General features: G+C 32.9%; 1 protein-coding gene across 3 annotated transcripts in view; it reads left to right on the top strand.

Annotated features, from left to right (window-relative positions):
• Positions 1–20,302, top strand: part of LOC126885045 (torso-like protein) — a 238,061-nt gene that overhangs the window by 132,799 nt on the left and 84,960 nt on the right. For all 3 annotated transcript variants that reach the window (XM_050651475.1, XM_050651474.1, XM_050651476.1), the window contains exons 2-3: positions 3,900–4,067; positions 15,659–15,858. In XM_050651475.1, coding sequence (XP_050507432.1) covers positions 3,918–4,067; positions 15,659–15,858 — 350 coding nt within the window. In that variant the 5' untranslated portion in view covers positions 3,900–3,917. The remainder of the gene's footprint in view (positions 1–3,899; positions 4,068–15,658; positions 15,859–20,302) is intronic.

The following is a 20,302-nucleotide window of genomic DNA, read 5'->3' as shown; positions in this document are numbered from 1 at the left end:
CGTGCATTTTTGTAATATTTTTCATCGACTTGTGACACGGTGCATTGCCCTGGTGACTTGGTGAAACAACAATTTTTTCTTCAAAAGTGAGGCCTACCCTTTGCGTTTTATTTCTTCAAACGGTCAAGTAAATCAATGTAGTAGTCGTGGTTGATCGTTTTCCGGTGTTTCAAATAGTCAATGAAAATAATTCCTTGCGGGTTCAACATATTATAGAGGCCATAACCTTTCCATTTTATTCTATGTTTTCCATTTTCATTTCTATGTGTCGGTACTAACGCGTTTTCAAATCAGCACACCATCACTTAATTGTTGTAACCGATGGAATAGAATTTTGGTAACACTTTTAAAGCTATGGCTAGTTTGGATGGTATCGTTTCCCATCGAATTACAGTGATAAATCAACAAACGAAATTGCTTTGAATCCATTGTTATCTGTTTTTGAATATATTGTTTGATTTTACCTACACCAGAACTCAACATCAATTTTTAATATGTCATCTTTACCAACAATCTAATATATTTTACAAACCAAAAAACTATTTTGAGACAGAAATTTTAGTCCGGTGATTAAGACAGATGATGGTAATATGAAATTATTGGCACTGAAAGGTAATTTTGCAATGACAATATTCCAATAATGCTTGTGCTTACAATTAACGAAAGATAGAAAAACAAGATGTAGACAAATAATAGAGCAGGTAACGTCCATAAAATATTTGGGAGCAAATGTCAATAGCCAGTGTAACCCAAAAAGAATCCTATCAAGAACCGCACATGCGAGGAAAACGTTCATGAATATGAAAACATTTTTTACAAGATCAGACCTTAGTCTGGAGCTCAGAATTCTAATGATCAGATGTTATCTGTTTTCTGTATTGCTGTATAGCTTTGAAAGTCAAAGTTAAACTTTTATTTTATTTATTCTTTAATATTTCCTGACGTGCATGGGATAACAACACGAAATTTGGTAGACGGAGGTTTTTTGGGATAAGAAATCTAAACTCGCCACCAAAAATGATGTATTACCCAGAGGGCGCCACATACGTCTTGCACTGCTCATTTAATACGATCAATTTTTTTATCCCTTACTCTACATACTTTTTGAATCAAACATTTTATTCTCTTATTATTTTTATTTAAAAAAGGTATACTACATTCATCTCGCTAAACTCAACTGTTTTCGAGATAAACGTATTTTAAATCTGCGATACAACATAATTTTTTGCATACTATGGTGTAACTACAATGATATTATGCAAAAAATTATGTTGTCTCGCAGATCTAAAATGCGTTTATCTCAAAAACAGTTGAGTTTAGCGAGATGAATGTAGTACATCGTTTTGAAGTAAAAATATTAAGAGAAAAAAAGTTTTGATTTAAAAAGTATGTAGAGTGGGGGATAAAAAAAATTGAACGTATTAAATGAGCGCTGAAAGACGTATGTGGCGCCCTCTGGGTAATACATCATTTTTGGTGGCGAATTTAGATTTCACATCCAAGAAAACCCCCGCTTACCAAATTCACTCAACTAAAAAGGTACGTAATATTAATAAAAATTTTAATTCAGACAACAAAAGCAATACTTAAAATTTGTCCAATTCTTGGTTTTATTGAAACAACAAAGCGATGTTCATCAATTCATTATTTTCGTTAGTTGATCCAATGTATTACGTTTATTGATATTACGAAAACTGTTCACTGAGTCAACGAACACTATTAATTAAAACAATAGCGTCGTTAATTGACCGAGTAAGACTATTCGTTGTGTCAATAACAGTGTTATTTCTCCTAACGTATACTGCTTCATGCATCCAATAAATTTCGTTTATTTCTACAACTATTTCCGTTTATTCTTACAATTAATTCCGTTCATTCCCACAATAAATACGGTTATTCTTACAAGCAAATATATTCATTCCTACAATCAGTTTCGTTCATTCCTACTATGAACGTATTTTATATTAATAATTACTGAATGCATTAGCTCAATGTATGATATTAATTTATTATTAATAATTTTGCAAATCCCCCTTTTTTGTCCTAAACCTAATGGACTTTACACTGTGTGATTTCTCATAATATTATTTCACTTATACAGTGCGCTGGAATAAGTGTTACCCCACTTATTAACTTATTTATTTTAGAACATAAGCATATAACATCAATGTTCCGAACTTTACGCGATCCCTCTTCAGGTGACAGGCACAACTTTGATTTTTTTAAGTGGGAAAGTACATCGTGTGACAGCTCATTTAAATGCGTTTGAAATAGTGATTCCAAAAATGTATAACACTTTAATCCTTTTTGCGAGCGCAGGTGCAAAATTTCAATCGAATTATTTTTAAACGCATTCATTTTTTTGGAATCCTGGGATAACTAATAAGTATTTTTGAAAAATTTAGACGCAGAATAAAAGATCACATTATTACCGAGAGCTGAAAGTCCCTTAGAATTAACAAAAAGTTTCTTTCGAATGGTATATATAAGATCTTATTTGAAATTAGAAATCCAACCAAATTTTCTCTTTTTCGCCCCTGTGACTTATTAAAATAATCATTATAGAAGTTCTCAGGGACTTCAGACCCTCGATAATACTGTAATATTTTATTCTGTGTTTAAATTTTTTTAAAATACTAATTAGTTTTCTCAGGATTCGAAAGAAATGAATACGATAATAGACACACGAAAACTATCTTCCAGTACGGACTACACTTGGAAACGAAATGAAATTATTCGGCACTTCGGCAGAGGTAACAGCATTGTTTAACAAATAATTATTTTTTAAACAATGGTAGCACAGAGAAAGTCGGGGTATCACGATAAGAAAAAGCCGTTACATTTTAATTGGTCAAGCAAAACATTTATTGTTTCAACAACTGCGTTTATTGTTACCATGAACGTATTGATTGTGGTTATTAAACGCAGTAGTAGATTGATTAATGCATTCGTTGTCACAACAAGCAGTTTACATCTATGGAATAATCAAATATCACTCTATATTAACAACATTTGTACATTGTTTTAATGAAAAATGTACGTTATCACGATAAACCAAGGTAATTGCTTATCATCTACGAAATCAAGAAAGTGAGTTGCTGCCAGAATTAACATTATTTATTAAATATACGAAACTAACTTATTGGCTGAATGTTATTGATTAATGTACTCTAGTTATTTTCACAATTATTATTCAATCATTGTGACAATAACCAAATACATTCATCAATCATCAATGTCTAAAAATTCGTTGAAACAAAAAATTAAATTGTTACAACGAAATACTATTCAATAATCACTGTTAATCAATATTATGAACTAAATTTTTTTGAGTGTTTCGTATTGTTATACCATGCCAGTCAGGAGATATTTAAGAATAAATAAAATAAAAGTTTAACTTTGACACCCTGTATTTCGGTTATTATCAACTTTCATACTAAGTTAGCTTAAAATGACCTATTTTAAGCTCAGGAATTTAAGGTGAAGCTATGGCCCATTCTTTAACAAACATCCTGTATATTATAGGGCAAGAAAAGTAAATTTTATCGCTTTAATAGCATATTGGGCTGCGTGGAAGTCAACCGTTGGTCGTGAGTTCGAATCTGATCGGACATGGGTTTGGGTAACTTTTCTATTAAATATATTCTCGGGTCAGTCGGATTGGCATTCGTCAGATGTGCTGCAATCGTTAAGAAATAATAAGCGACATAAAGACAATAAATAAACAGGCATTACTTAGTAACAAGGCATCTAATCGGTACATAAACTTCAAACAACCAAAAAAAGGTTGCTCACGAAAGATGTCCATAGACCTTGATGCATGGAAGCTCTTACACTACCTTACAATACAATTCTCTACTCTAATCTAAAATATTTACCAAATTTGTTTTCTATTGCAGGAACCCGCGTCCACCAAAATGTGGGGCCGAGCGATGCTGCTCGTGCTGGTAACGTCGCTTTGGCTAACATCAACGAATGCCCTTCAAGAAGCAGAAGACAGTCAGTTGAAGGTCGGAAAATCGATAGATCTCTTCACAAGATACGGGTATCTCACTTTATCCATGAAGGTAAGTTACCTGCATACTTTTCTATTTTCTTTTAATTGCTTTTAATTTATACATACCAAGATTGGTGGAAAAAATATGTTAAAATCAGAGCTAGCAAGTACATTTAGGCTGTTTTGATCCTAACAATCCTTGTTCATAGATTGGAATTCTAAAATAATTTATACCACAGCCTTTACTGATTTCTCAACGTTCATCGTTATTGTCTCACTGGGAAATTTCATTTTCTTAAAATTTGGGTCCAAGAATAGTCACATAATGTAAGTTGTGGGGTTGACATCTCGCCGGCACAGCAGTATCTTCTTTAATGACTGTTAGCACAGTGTGTCATCATGTGGATGAAGAAATACCTCCTTGTTGCCCACTTTGATTACTCTATTCTTAAAATCCAATTGAAATCCATGCAAGTTCATTACGTCCATTCTTAATATAACATCTTCTTAGATGTCAGTTACTATGATTCTATGGACGACCTTTTCTGCTCTAATAAATTGTATGTCGATTCGCTAATCTGAGACACAGCTGTCTACACTACAATCACAATAAAGATGCAGTAGAAGTAAACAAGCACGAGGAGCACTCCCAAATCATGACTTGGGAGCGCTCCTCGAACATTCAACGTGTCTTGGCTTGTTTTTTCTATATAGTGCATTTTTATTGTGATTGTAACGTATACAGTTGTGTCTCAGATTAGCGAATTGACTTATATATTTATCTGGATTTCTCCGTGGATGTTGGCATTTTCACCTGTGGTAGTCGGTCGCAACCTCGTCGGTAAGAGTTTCTTACTAGTCCATGTGGTGAGACCGCTTCCGTCTGAAAAAATTTCTGATTCGGTTTCTTTGTGGATTCCTATTCAAAAATGTCCCCTTTAAACAAATCTGAAGGGTGCCGGGCGCAATTTTTGGGAAGAAATTTTTTAAACAAATACAAAAGATCACCTTTTTTGACAGGAAAAATAATGGTTTAGGTTTTTTTTGGGTCATTCTAAACAAAGCAGAAAAGAAGAATGAAGAGGACCAAACCTCACGAGTTGGTGTAGTGCGACAAAGCTAATAGCGGAGCATTGCGCGACTAGAGTGCAAGCAACGTTTTGGTGCAGTGCGTGATAAAGTGAAAAGCAGAACTTTGTGTGATAGTGCGCAAGCAAAAAGTGCCCCAGTAATAATAAAGACAACTAAGAAGACATCAAAGGGTGACTCTTAGATATTAAGTAGTTAGTAAGATAGGATAGATAAAAAGTTACTCATTGGTCAAAGACCAGATTGTAGCACTTAGCAAATAAAAAAAAATTCTAAACAAGAAAGGTATCTTGTAGTTTTTCTCAAAAATTGATAGTTTTCGAGTTATAGGTGATTTAAAATCTGAAAAATGCAAAAATACGCATTTTAAAGGCTTAAAATCTCATATTTAAATTAGTATTTTTGAGGTTGCCAAGTACTTGAATTGTAGTTCAGACATTCATTTTCAAGATGCTGCAGACTGATCGGGTCTAACTTCAATTTACACCGTTGTTATTTAATTGTTAATTAGGCGTGTCTACCCGATTTTTTTGCCGGTGCTGCGCACACTCTTTCCAAGAATCTCCTGTTTTCCCCCGAAAAATATATTTTTTAGATTCTTTGGGATATTCTAAATAAAATAGGTTTCTTGTAATTTTGCTCAACAGTTAATAGTTTTAAAGTTATAAGCGATTTAAAATCCGAAAATGCGCATTTTTCGAATGTTAAATCGCTCATAATTTTAATATAAAACTGTTAACTTTTTCTAAAAATAACAAAAAACATATTTTATTTAGAATATCCAAAAGAATCTAGAAAATATATTTTTAGGACAAAAATAGGAGATTTTTAAAAAGAGCGCGCCGCACCGGCAAAAAAATCGGATTGACACGCATAATTAACAATTAAATATCATTGATGGATTCGACCGTTACTTGATGGAAGTTCATTTTATCTCACAATAAAATACTGAAAACTTTTGTTTTCTATACTTCCACAAAATTTATTATTTACAACTATGTGACTACAGCTGTTTCGGCAGAGTGCCTTTCTCAAGTGATACAATTTACAATGTGTTTGCCTTTTTAAGTCTCTAACTGAAGAGGTTGAGGAGTGGGGAGCTGTTTGTCTCGAGTTGGTCATTCAGAATTATATCTGTATTTTTCAGTTTATTAATTTCCATAGATTCTAAAAAAGATAGCTTAAGGCCTTTATTTTGGATATGCAGAATTTGGAACTTTTCATTGAAAGAATGATTATGATCTACAAGGTGAAGTGCGTATGTAGAAGTGTCTGTTTTTCTATTGTTGAAAGCCCTTTTGTGTTCTGCTATCCGTTTGCCAAAAGTTCTGCCAGTTTGACCGATGTACGTATTCGGACAGTCACCACAAGTTAGTTTGTACACACCACTCTGTAGTTGCTTTGTCTTTCGGCTTTTATTGTTCTTAATATATTTACTTAAGTTGTTGTTAGTTCTGAAAGCTGGTATTATTACTTTCTTTTTTATGTATCTGGCTATTTTTGTTGTTATCTTGCAAGTATATGTGAGAGAGCAGAAGGTACTGGGTTCTTTCTGTGGTGGTGGATACACTAATTTCAGGGCTTTCTTATGGAGTTTTGATTTAAAATTTTGTTAACTGTTTGTTCGTTATAGCCGTTGTTTACTGCTATTTGTTTAATGATGTTTAGTTATTTTTTGTCATGGGAATTTCTGTCAGTCTATGTATCATGCTATGGTAGGCTGCTAATTTGTGTTGTGTAGGATTGGATGATGAATTGTGTATAGTTGTGTCAGTATGGGTAGGTTTATTATATACGGAGAACTCATGTTTGTTGTGTAGTCTGGTAATCGTTACATCTAGAAAGTTTATGGAATGATTCTGTTCTGTTTCTATTGTAAACTCAATATTACTATGAAGTGAATTAATGTATGATAGAAATTGGTCAAGTTGTCTGTTAGTTCCTATAAAGCATACTAGTATATCATCCACGTATCTCCACCAATATAAGAACTGTTTAAATACGAGATGTTTAGAAATTGTTGTTTCAAGTTGGTTCATAAATATATCTGATAGAATTCAATAATCAAATATACACAAACAACAGTGCAGGACTTTTTATGGGTAATCCTCTAAGCCCATTACTATCAGATATATTTATGAACCAACTTGAAACAACAATTTCTAAACATCCCGTATTTAAACAGTTCTTATATTGGTGGAGATACGTGAATAATATACTAGTATGCTTTACAGAAACTAACAGACAACTTGACCAATTTCTATCATACATTAATTCACTTCATAGTAATATTGAGTTTACAATAGAAACAGAACAGAATGATTCCATAAACTTGCTAGATGTAACGATTACCAGACTACACAACAAACATGAGTTCTCCGTATATCATAAACCTACCCATACTGACACAACTATACACAATTCATCATCCCATCCTACACAACACAAATTAGCAGCCTACCATAGCACGATACATAGACTGACAGAAATTCCCATGACAAAAAATAACTTCGAGATAGAACTAAACATCATTAAACAAATAGCAGTATACAACGGCTATAACGAACAAACAGTTAACAAAATTTTAAATCAAAAACTCCATAAGAAAGCCCTGAAATTAGTGTATCCACCACCACAGAAAGAACCCAGTACCTTCTGCTCTCTCACATATACTTGCAAGATAACAACAAAAATAGCCAGATACATAAAAAAGAAAGGAATAATACCAGCTTTCAGAGCTAACAACAACTTAAGTAAATATATTAAGAACAATAAAAGCCGAAAGAGAAAGCAACTACAGAGTGGTGTGTATAAACTAACTTGTGACTGTCCGAAAACGTACATCGGTCAAACTGGCAGAACTTTTGGCAAACGGATAGCAGAACACAAAAGGGCTTTCAACAATAGAAAAACAGACACTTCTACATACGCACTTCACCTTCTAGATCATAATCATTCTTTCAATGAAAAGTTTCAAATTCTGCATATCCAAAATAAAGGCCTTAAGCTATCTTTTTTAGAATCTATGGAAATTAATAAACTGAAAAATACAGATATAATTCTGAATGACCAACTCGAGACAAACAGCTCCCCACTCCTCAACCTCTTCAGTTAGAGACTTAAAAAGGCAAACACATTGTAAATTGTATCACTTGAGAAAGGCACTCTGCCGAAACAGCTGTAGTCACATAGTTGTGAAAACTAAATTTTGTGGAAGTATAGAAAACAAAAGTTTTCAGTGTTTTATTGTGAATTAAATATCAACGGTGTAAATTGAAGTTAGACCCGATCAGTCTGCAGAATCTTGAAAATGAATGTTTAAACTACAATAAGTATTTTCCCATTTTCCAGATTTTAAATCGCCTATAACTCGAAAACTATAACGTTTTGAGAAAAATCACAGGATACCTTTCTTGTTTAGATTGACCCCAAAAATCTAGAAAAATATTTTTTGGTGATCTTTTGTATTTGTTTAAAAAAATTGTTTAAACAATTATTTATGCCCAAAAATTCCGCCCGGCACCCTTCAGATTTGTTTAAAGTGGATATTTTTGAATAGGAATCCACAAATAAACCGACATTTTTCAGATGAGAACGGCCACACCACATGGACTATACGGCTGTTTATAAATGACGGTCGTATAATGATCCGGTCATTCCAGTAATAAAAATAAGAAGTATATTTAACCCCGTATCCACCAAAATTTAAATGCAGCGTTTTCCTTCTACAATACGTTTTATTAAAGTGTTATTTCAATGTTCAAAAAGTTGAACGGGTTTAAAATGAATGATTTAAAAAAAAAGATCAGATTATAGAGCGCATTTTTAAATGTTCTTGAAAATCTTCCTTTTTCTCCATGTAACTCGAAAATAATAACATACGAAAAAAGATACAGTACAAAAATGTAGTGTTTTTCAGATAACAATTTTGTTTTTTCTTTCATTACTGTATCTATTTATCATTTTTGAGTTATAGGTATGGAGAAAAAGGAAAATTTTAATTTATAATTTGATCTTTTTTTTTCAAAAACCATGGCATTTTAAACACGGCCAACTTTTTGAACATATAAATAACACTATAATAAAAGGTATTGTAGAAGTAAAATGATGCTTTTAAATCTGGTGGATAGAATTCTGAGGTAATATCCTGTTTTAGCTGTCATTGACTGGCGTAATAGAAGTGTTAAATACAGTAATGTTTTTAACGTAAATCAGAGGATTACGTTTTGTGTATTTCACAATATATTTTGTTTTAATGATTAAATTTGATTATGATTTTTTAAATAATGAACATTGCATTGTTAATTTGATCCGGTCATACGTCTATACTATTGTTTTATATTTTATGATGGTGTAAGTTATTTTAGAATACGGCAGTATGATTTATTTTATACAGTGCTAGTCAAAAGTCCGTACCCCCCCCTCGTATCTTTTGAACGGTTATACCTATAATAGTGAAATTTGGAGGGAGAAAATAAACGGACGTAAGCTTCTTAACTAGTTATGACAGGTGACGTCATAGTGACAGATGACGTTACAGAGCCACTGTGACCGATAATTTTAAATGGGACCTTATGGCAAGTGATACCTCGTATGAAAGGTATTTAAAATACCTATTCAGTCATACTAATTTTCTTTGGGTTTAAGCAAATTTTGATGAATAAATGAAATAAATATAAAATTGTAGTTTCGCATTTAATTAATAAAAATTCAAAATTCCGCCTATGATTACTTGTCAAACAGGTTGACGTTGACGTAAAAACTACTAGAGAATTAAAAAACGTCAACTTTTTTGACAAAAAATCTATAGGCGGACATTTGAATTTTTATTAATTAAATTCGAAACTACAATATTATATTTATTTAATTTATTCACCAAAATCAAAATCAACTTAAACCCAAAAAAATTAGTATGACTGAATAGGTATTTTAAATACCTTTCAAACGAGGTATCACTTGCTATAAGGTCCCATTTAAAATTATCGGTCACAGTGGCTCTGTAACGTCATCTGTCACTATTACGTCACCTGTCATAACTAGTTAAGAAGCTTACGTCCGTTTATTTCCTCACTCCAAATTTCACTATTATAGGTATAACCGTTCAAAAGATACGAGGGGGGTACGGACTTTTGACTAGCACTGTATATAGGGTGTCCCAAAAGTAGGGGAACGGTCGAATATTTCGCGAACTAAACATCGAATGGAGAAACTGAAAAATACGTGTTCAATTATTTTCAAAAATCTATCCAATGACACCAAACACCAACTCCCACTACACCCCCTGGAGGTGGGGTGGGGGGTAACTTTAAAATCTTAAATGGAAACCCCTAGTTTTTCTTGCAGATTTACGTTACGTAAAAGTAAGCAACTTTTATCCAATACATTTTTTCGAAGTGTGGATAGATGGCGCTATAATTGGGAAAAACGATTTATCCTGATACCATAGGTAAATTATAGAAACGGTCTAATATCTCGTATATCTCGATAGGTTCGAAAACCTATCGACAAACACTAAACATGACCCTCCAACCCACCCCCTGGAGGTGGGGTGGGGGGTAACTTTAAAATCTTAAATAGCAACCCCCACTTTTTATTGCACATTCGAATTCGTCATGAAAAATTAAGCAACATTTATTCGAAACATTTTTTAAAAATGCTGATAGATGGCGCTAATAAATCGTATTTTTCCAATTAAAGCGCCATCTATCAACAATTCTAAAAAATGTTTCGAATAAATGTTGCTTAGTTTTCATGACAAATCCGAATATGTAATAAAAAGTGGGGGTTGCTATTTAATATTTTAAAGTTACCCCCACCCCACCTCCAGGGGGTGGGTTGGAGGGTCATGTTTAGTGTTATTCGATAGGTTTTCGAAAAGTATTAAAAAAATTTGTTTGGTTTCTCATTTGGAAGTGTATTTCTCGAGATATTAGACCGTTTCTATAATTTACCCATGGTATCAGGATAAATCGTTTTTCCCAATTATAGCGCCATCTATCCACAGTTCGAAAAAATGTCTTGAATAAAAGTTGCTTACTTTTACGTAACGAATCCAAATCTGCAAGAAAATCTATAGGTTTCCATTTGAGATTTTAAAGTTACCCCCACCCCACCTCCAGGGGGTGTAGTGGAGGTTGGTGTTTGGTGTCATTGGATAGATTTTTGAAAATTATTGAACACGTATTTTTCAGTTTTTCGATCCGATGTTTAGTTCGCGAAATATTCGACCGTTCCACTACTTTTGGGACACCTTGTATAATAATAACTTATGAATCTTGCAATCCATTGTGTAAAAGCGGGAGTTGGCTGTAGTGTAGATAGTTAATTCATATTAAAATCTTTTCGCAAAGTAAAATACGGCTTTAAGTGACAACTCCAGTTGCCATCTAACAGTCTTCATGTAGAGACATATTGTATGTATGCGGCAAAATAAACAGTACTGAAATTCGTATGTCTCAAATTTGTATGTGTAAGGCGCCGAAAAGCGGAACGTACTGAATGGTTTCCGAACTTCGTTATAACGTATGTGAATGTCGAGATAATGTTAGGTGCTTCAAAATGGTTTTCAATTTTTTCAGTTTTTTAGAAAAAGGTCACGAAAACGGTCCAACCTTAAAATCAACAATAGTTTCAGCAGGACGGGACAACCTGTCACACTGCCAGGGAGTCTCTTCGAATACTGCGCGATCATTTTGGGAGTTGCCACTCATCAGAACTAACGCCCCCAGATGCGTACATATGGGGAATGCTGAAGGAGTCAGACATATCCACCGTCTGACATTTCGGAATTTCGGACTACAATTAAAGATTTTTTGTGCCAGAGGCAGTGACGGATCTATAAATTTGCCTTGGGAGGGGAAATTTGCCTTAGGGGGAACTTCCAATGAAAAACCAACCAAAAGACGTAAAAAAGATCAACTCAGAGTACATAAAAGACATTAATAATAACTTGTAGGCATTATATTCCCTTAATTGTACTAACTAGCGTGTTTATTGGGTTAAATTTGTCTTTCTGCGGCTTCGGTTTCATGTCAGCTAATATAATTTTATATTTGAACAATTTGTTCCCTCCCTGTAGATCCGCCACTGGCCAGAGGGCATCTTTAACATCTGTTTTATCGGAAACGTGCGTCGTCGTGAATAATATTTGCAAGGCTATATCATGTATACTAGATATATAAATAATCAAAAATATTTCAATATTCAATTCAGTACTGTTTATTTTGACGCATACTGTACTTGTTTAGCAACCCACGTTTCCAAGTGATGGGGGACTCATGTTATGCCCAAGAGCCTAAAGGCTGATTCTCGCTATCATGCAAGGCAAGTGCCTTGCATCATAGGCATCGGCTCGGTAAGATATATTTTACGTAAAATCTTATTAACTTCACGGGATTTAATTCACATTGTGCATACCAGGCACCGGTAACCGACGGGCTTTGTATGCGACGTTCTTTCGAGACAGTATTTGCCTAGCATGTGCCGTGCAGGTCACGACAAGTGTGAATACCTTACAGGCAAGCAATCTGAAATCGTAGTTGTTTGAAATCAGTTTCATATTGACGATAGAGGATAGAGGAAAGAAGTCGTTTGTTTTTGAAGAGGTCCCTCAATATGCGCCAATAATTTGTTAAATTCGTTCATTGTCATTCGGTAAAATTTAAAAAAATTTGTCTGATCGTCTAAAAGTTTGGAGTGTAACGCAAATTCTCCTCCTGCATTGCGTTTCTTTAGCATTTTATGCACTCAAAAACGTCTTTTTCTGTTTCTGCAATATTTTTTTCCATTTTCTGTTTCTTCGTGTAATAATAAAGCCATTTTTAAATATTGTTCACTACACAAAGCAATTATCCCGCGGCAAGCATTTAGCAGTGCGAATTGACTCCGAAAACCTTGCCCGTGCCTTGCCGTTGCCGGTCCGGTTCCTTGCACGTCTAATGAGAATTGGGCTTAATTCTTTATAAATATTATCCATCCTATGAAATTTTAAGCAAATATGCAATTATAACAAATTTTTATAGCATTTAAATGAAGTACTCTGGTATTTGGTCAACATCAAATAGAGAAAGAAGGCCTATTTTGGACACGTAGTAAGGGGAGACCGGTATAATATTCTTCAACTTATTATGATATATAAAATCGAAGGACAAGAGGAATTGGTAAAAAGCAGGCCTCTTGGTTGAAGAATATCCGGGAGTGGACGAGAATAAAGAAAGCAGAACACGTATTTAGAATAGCTCGAGACAGAGACAGTTTCGCCATGTTAATCGCCAACGTCAAGGGTACTTGACTGTGGTATTTCTTTGGTGACTCATCTTGAGATCAAATATTTCTAAATACTGATGATGATTTTGTTAAAAATCGAAAACGTTCTGTGATGTAGCCCTTAAAAGGATTTTAATAAAAAAATGTATACCTTTTACAAAGGATTTTTCATTAAATTTTTATATATAATAAATTATTATTAAATTAAAACGTTATAAATAAATAGAAACCCAAAATTATTTGTTACATTTTAGTACAAGTTATTTCTGACATTGTCTTTTACAATGCCTCATAGGTTTCAAAAATTCCTAAATTATATCCTGAAATCGACCTGTTTCTCACAAACAGCTTGGACTATTATACATTTAAGACCTTATTTTAACCAGCTAGTCCAAATCATTTATATATAGAATATTTAATAGTCCAGAGAAAAAAGATTTTTCTCGTGGCACCTCCCCCTCCAGGCCGAAACCAAATTTCTTGAGTAGTATGGACATCTATATTAATAACCTTTATGTTTCCTGCAGCCGATTTTCATGATATACATAGTTATAAACAAATCAAGATAAAAAACAGTAAATTTTCGCTTTTTTCGTATATAACCAAAAAGTTAAGCATTTTAAACAAATTTGAGAGTAAGCAACTCATAAATCGTCTAAAAAATTTCAATATGACGTTCGCTGAATATGTCTATCCTTATTGGTTGCTTAGAAAATTGCAAAATAAATCATAAATTTTGAGTTTTTATAAATATTCATAACTTATGTAAAAACTAACTTGGAACCTTCTTATTACACGAATTTCTGGGACTTCTGGTGCTTAAATTATATTTTAAATTTCAAAGCAATTGGTCAAAAATAGTTTAAAAGTTATTTAATTTGTTTATCCCAAATTCATTTTTTTGCAACACTATGTATAAGTCAGAAAATTATGAGGTTACAATAAGACTTCTGACAGTTTATGGAAGAAGAACATTTATACTATTGACTTAATTAGAAAAAAATGACAAAAAGTAATTTTTTCTACGAGCGTGCAAAAATATCTACTTTCGCGCACGCATTTTAGTTTAGAAAGTTTTACTTTTCCGCACGCGTGTTACTTTTCCGCACACGTTTTACTTTTCCGCACGCGTTTTACTTTTCCGCACGCGTTTTACTTTTCCACAGGCGTTAATATGGCCTTGTAATTATAATACATGCAATAAACTAATATTTAGATATTATTTACTAATCTATTTCAAATATATCTTATTGTGTTCATGTTTTAATGAAATTAACGCGAGAATTCGATGAAATAAAATAATTTTGACATAATATTCGAAAGTCAAATCAGTAGACAATAACAGTGGTTTTGAATCGTCGTTGTTCCTAACGCTTGCAGAAAGTCTCTTTTCTGCACTCGACTGCTTGCCGAACGACGCGAAGCGGGTGTTCTCCCGCTTCGCGTCGTTCGGCAAACTGCAGTCGCGTGCTGAAAAGTATGACTTTCTGCACTTGTTAGGAAAATAATTATTAAACAGTGTAAAATTATTTTGCAATTAGACTGAATTTTTATACACATTTAGAAAGAAAAACAATTGTCCTAGGACAATTAGGGACGAAGTTAGCCCCCCCCCCCTTTTTTTAATCACATGTTTTTGCAAAAAATTTTGCAGTATTTAGAATTATTTTTTGTCATTTTTTTTTTAATTAAATTAATGGTATAAATCTTCTTTTTTCATAAACTATCCAAAGTATTAGACTAACTTCATCATTTTCTGACTTATAGCGTTGCAAAAAAGAATTAATTTGGGATAAACAAATTAAATACTTTTAAACTATTTGACCAATTGCTTTGAAATATAGGGTATGATTTAAGCACCAGAAGTTTCAGCATTCCATGTAATAAGAACATTCTAACTTAATTTTTACATAAGTTATGAACATTTATAAAATCTCAAATTTTATGACTTATTTTGCAATTTTCTAAGCAACAAATAAGGATAGACATACTCAGCGAACGCCATATTAAAGTTTTTTATACGATTTATGAGTTTCTCACTCTCAAATTTGTCTAAAATACTTTTTGGTTATAGACGAAAAAAGCGAAAATTTACCGTTTTTTTATCTTCATTTGTTTATAACTATGTCTGTATATCATCAAAATCGGCTGCAGAAGACATATAGGTTATTATTATAGATGTCCATACTGTTCAAAAAATTTGGTTTCGGTCTGGAGGGGGTTGTGTCACCAACAGGATATTTTTTTCCTTATTTTTCTGAACTATAATTTACACCGATGATTAAAGATTTATTTTTTATTTTGAAGGTGATTTCAAGGAACGAAACCGACTGGATCTTCAGGGAACCAACAATAGACATATTTGCGGATGTCGAGAGGTTCGCCACGAATCCGGAACGAGTACCAAAAAGGCAGAGGCGAGTATTCGAAGGAGACTTTCACATGGAGTTCTGCGACAACGTAGGGCAGTTAGTTCAAGCTTATTTCAGAGATTTCACGTTCGAAAAGTAGGTATATAAATCATTATATTTATTTAATTCACGAGCTACAAAATTATTACTGCGTCAAAGAATTTAACTCCGTATGCTACTATGGGTCGAAAATATTTTAATTCGTGGATTTGTCGGTCTGTTATAAATAAAATATTTTATTATTGCTCAAACCTTTTGGCTATCTTCGCCATTTTCAATAAGCACCTTCGAATTCAAGCTTCCTGGAAGCTATTGGACAATATTGGAAATAACCTTTTATTCCCACAATACATCTACTAGTGTTGTCGCCAGGACGGGAAGTAAAACGGCCTCCTTTATTTAGATGGGCTTACCCAAGTTTTTTTATGTATTTTTTGACCCGTAGAACACGCATTTTTTTGGTAACAGTTGGTCCGGATGTCGATAAGATTGTTATAAACAAAAAACTTGCAAAATTATAAATAAGCTTTGCGCAAAACGAAACATTTTTTTGTATTTTTTGAGTCATTCTATGCAAAAAATGTCATTACAAGTTTTTTAGTAGGATGCATAGTTTTCGAGATAAACGAGGTTGAACTTAAAAAAAAATCGAATAATTGCAATTTTTGAACCCGAATAACTTTTGATTAAAAACTAGAATAGCAATTCTGCTTACAGTATTTGAATGTTTAAGTCAAATTATACCAGTTTTGATTATTTGCGTTGCTAAAAATTAATTTTTTTTATTGTTAAACAAAGCTATAAACACATAGTGCTTGAGTGATTATTTCAATGCATCTCTCATTTAGTATTTCGCATTCAAATCGAACGAGTAGGTACAAGTGCAAGCGCCTGCAAACAGGCAATTTCTACGAAGCATGCATTAAAACGCATGCATTGGGCACGCGTCAAAACACTCAAACACTATTTGTTTATAATTTTGTTTAACAATAAAAATTAATTTTTAGCAATGCAAATAACCAAAACCGGTATAATTTGACTTGAACTTTTAAATTTTGTAAGCAGAATTGCTATTTTATTTTTTAATCAAAAGTTATTTGGTTTCAAAAATAAAATTTTTCGATTTTTTGAAAGTTCAACCGCGTTAATTTCGAGAATTAAGCATCCTACGAAAAAACTTGTAAGGACATTTTTTGCTTAGAATGACCCAAAGAATATATAAAAATGTTTTGTTTTGCGCAAAATCGCTTTTTTGTAATTTTGCAAGTTTTTCAATTTTGCAAAATACATAAAAAAACTTGGGTAAGTCCATCTAAATAAAGGAGGCCGTTGTACCACCCCTGGCGACAGTACCATATATTTATCCTTAAAAATCACTATCATTTGCACTCTTTATGTTGAATAAAGACGATTGCACTTCTTTTCAGCTCAAATTCCACCATTCTCCTACACGCGTTTCGACGTTTCAAGTCTTGTCAAAGGGACTTGTGAGAATTGTTTTTACTCTAAGTTAACTCCTTCCTCACGCATCTTCTTTAATCCACCTTTATCCTTCTTAATATCTTTAGCTTTTATTTTTTAAACTATGTACTGTTTTTTTCACAAATTACCAGAGAACGGCAGTTCTCGTCAGTGACACACAACCCCAACAACAATACACCTACAAGCGACACTATATATACACGAAATTTTCGATTTTCTAAATCTGACTGAATTGAAAATTGGACCAAATCCCATCTTAAAGTTGAGGAAAAAACTCACCCATCCATATGTCAACTCTCCATTTTGGTCCAAGGGTGTGGATTTTACGGCCCTTCCCATTTAGGATCTGTTTTTCGTTCTCGTCCCCAAAACTCCCAAACATTTCAAAAATTTAAATCCGACCTTTACGGCTTCTAATAGTACTTATGAATTTAAATCCGACCTTTACGGCTTCTGATAGTACCTTCCAATGGATATCAAATTTTGAAAATCGGTTATACCATTCAAAAGTTACCGAGCTCAGAAATATGACTCAATTTTTATTTAAAAAGGGGAAAATATTTGTGGATATGTTTGTATGTATGTATGTTTGTATGTGTGTGGAAAAGTTACACCGATCTGAATTTTTTTTGTTTTTCAAGATGGTGTGAGGACTGATTCAGAACCGGTGTAATTTTTGACTTCTGACTACCCGTAAGCCCGCTAGAGGTAGGTAGATACAAAATAGCATATTTTTTGGGCGTATATATCTTAGGTTCAAGGAGAGACAGGAAAACTGCAAATACACCAAATTAATAGGGTTGAGTTAAGCTTTCAAACGGTGACTAAGCTATCAAGCTGAGACATATACACTGCTCACCATAGCCGAAAAACTAAAAAATTAAACTTTGAAAATTTTGGTTTTTCGACAATTACTCAAAATTTCAACCTACGAATTGCGCCAAATAACTAAGCGTTTGTAGGAGGTCTCTAGACTCATCTAACGGTGTATACCTATCTGAGAAAATTCGAATTTTTAAGTTATAGGCTTCATAAATATGATTTAATCTATTTCTTATGGGAAAAACGGTTTTTCAAGCTCAATAATTCATGTAATACGTTCAGTTATCATACTTAATCTTAGATGCATCAGATACTACTTGTCAATACGTTTCAAACTCATGTTTATTGATCAAAATCAGTTAAGCCGTTCAAAAGTTATAGAGCTCCAAAAGCATAATTAGTCCAGGAACTGAAACTTTTCACTTCGTAATTTTTACAGAATGGATCGATTTGCTTGAAAATTTGACAATAAGTAGTGGAAAGTCCAAGGACAATAAAGTAGTGGAAAGTCCAAGGATCAAAATCTATATGATGCCAAAAGACGCTTTTACGATGGGGTGGTTACCACCCCATCTTGGGGTGGAAATTGTTTATTATATTTTGACCGCAAATGTTGGTAAAAACATTAATTGTAAGCAACAAATGTTTTGATGGATTCGACTTGAGAAAGGCACTCTGCCGAAACAGCTGTAGTCACTTAGTTATAATAAATTTTGTGGAAGTATAGAAAACAAACGTTTTCAGTGTTTTATTGTTATTGTTAACAAATGTTTTATTCATTTTTTTGATAAAATTAGTAGTTTTCGATTTATTGGTTATCGAAAGTGTTAGTTTCGTATCGAAAAAATCAATCATCAGTTTTCTGCTAATAACTCAAAAAGTTTTTGCTTTATCAAAACAACTTTACTTAACGAATATATACCTTTTAAAAAAGAAACAAAGTGTTTTTTTTTATTTTCTTTAAGACCAATAGTAATCGAACTGTACTTTATTATATGTTAGCTTTTCTTCGTCAAATTCTAAATATTACATGTACATAGTTTCAATGTCAAAAGACGGAAAAACTATGCATTTTTCGAGGATAACTTATAGAAACTAATTTTAAATGTTTAAAAAGATCTATCTTCAAAAATAAAAAATAAAGTATGTAGCTTAAAAATTAAGTGACTTATAATGAAAAGAATGCCAGTCCCTATTTTTTCAGTCAAAAAGTTATCGGAAACAACCCCCTAATTACCACCCTAATTAAAATTAGTCATCGACCTTATTCCGTATTTTTTATTTATGTATTTTTAATAGATTACAGAAGTTTGACCTGCTTAAAATAATTGGTTTTTAAAAAACTGGAGTTAAAAGCGAATAACGAATTTTTGTAGTTTGATAAAACACGCCCTTTTCTTCAGAATAGAAAGATTAGCATCAGAGATGCAAAAAAATGTTTAGATATGAAAATGTAGCTTGTTTAATTCTTAAGAACTTGGTTTACGAAAATTTTACCAACCCTTTCAAAGTCACCTCTTTTTGCGACTGAGGATTTTAAAAGGATTTAATATTAATGGTCTTAAAGGTCTTATAAAAACCAATAAAAAAAATTTTAACAAACTTTCTAATATAAAAAATAAAAAAGTTAAGGTTAAAAAACCAATAAATAAAAAAAATGGAAAAATCCAATTGGAAGCATAATAATGTAGGTTAGCGGTGCTTTTTTGTATGGTTTACGTTAAAAACTTATTACCAGAGAACGGTAGTTCTCGCCAGTGGCGCACACCTACACTGCCGTGCTTAGCAAAAACGCCGTATCTGCAGAGACACCACATTCGAGTAAAATCAATTTTAGTTTAAGAATTCGTATACATTTACACAGGATACGGCATAAGACACGGTGTGTTTAATGTGTTTTGGCTTAACTTACGTCATTTTTAGTAAGCAAATAAGATATATATGCACATTTGGGATAGAAAAAAGTAAAAATTTCATTTTTTCAGATTTTTGCAGATACGGCGTTTTTGCTAAGCACACCCCCCTACACGCGACACTATATTATATACACGAAATTTTCGATTTTCTAAATCTGACTGAATTAAAAATTGGGCTAACTCCCATCTTAAAGTTCAGGAAATGACTCACCCATTCATATGTCAACCATCCATTTTGGTCCAAGGGTGTGGATTTTACGGCCCTTCCTATTTAGGGTCTGTTTTTCGTTCTCGTCCCCAAAACTCCCAAAAATTTCGAA

Source organism: Diabrotica virgifera, chromosome 5 (assembly GCF_917563875.1).
Source record: "Diabrotica virgifera virgifera chromosome 5, PGI_DIABVI_V3a".
NCBI classification, from domain to species: domain Eukaryota; kingdom Metazoa; phylum Arthropoda; class Insecta; order Coleoptera; family Chrysomelidae; genus Diabrotica; species Diabrotica virgifera.
Note: the sequence above shows the minus strand (reverse complement) of the source record. Positions and strands in the feature narration are given on the sequence as shown.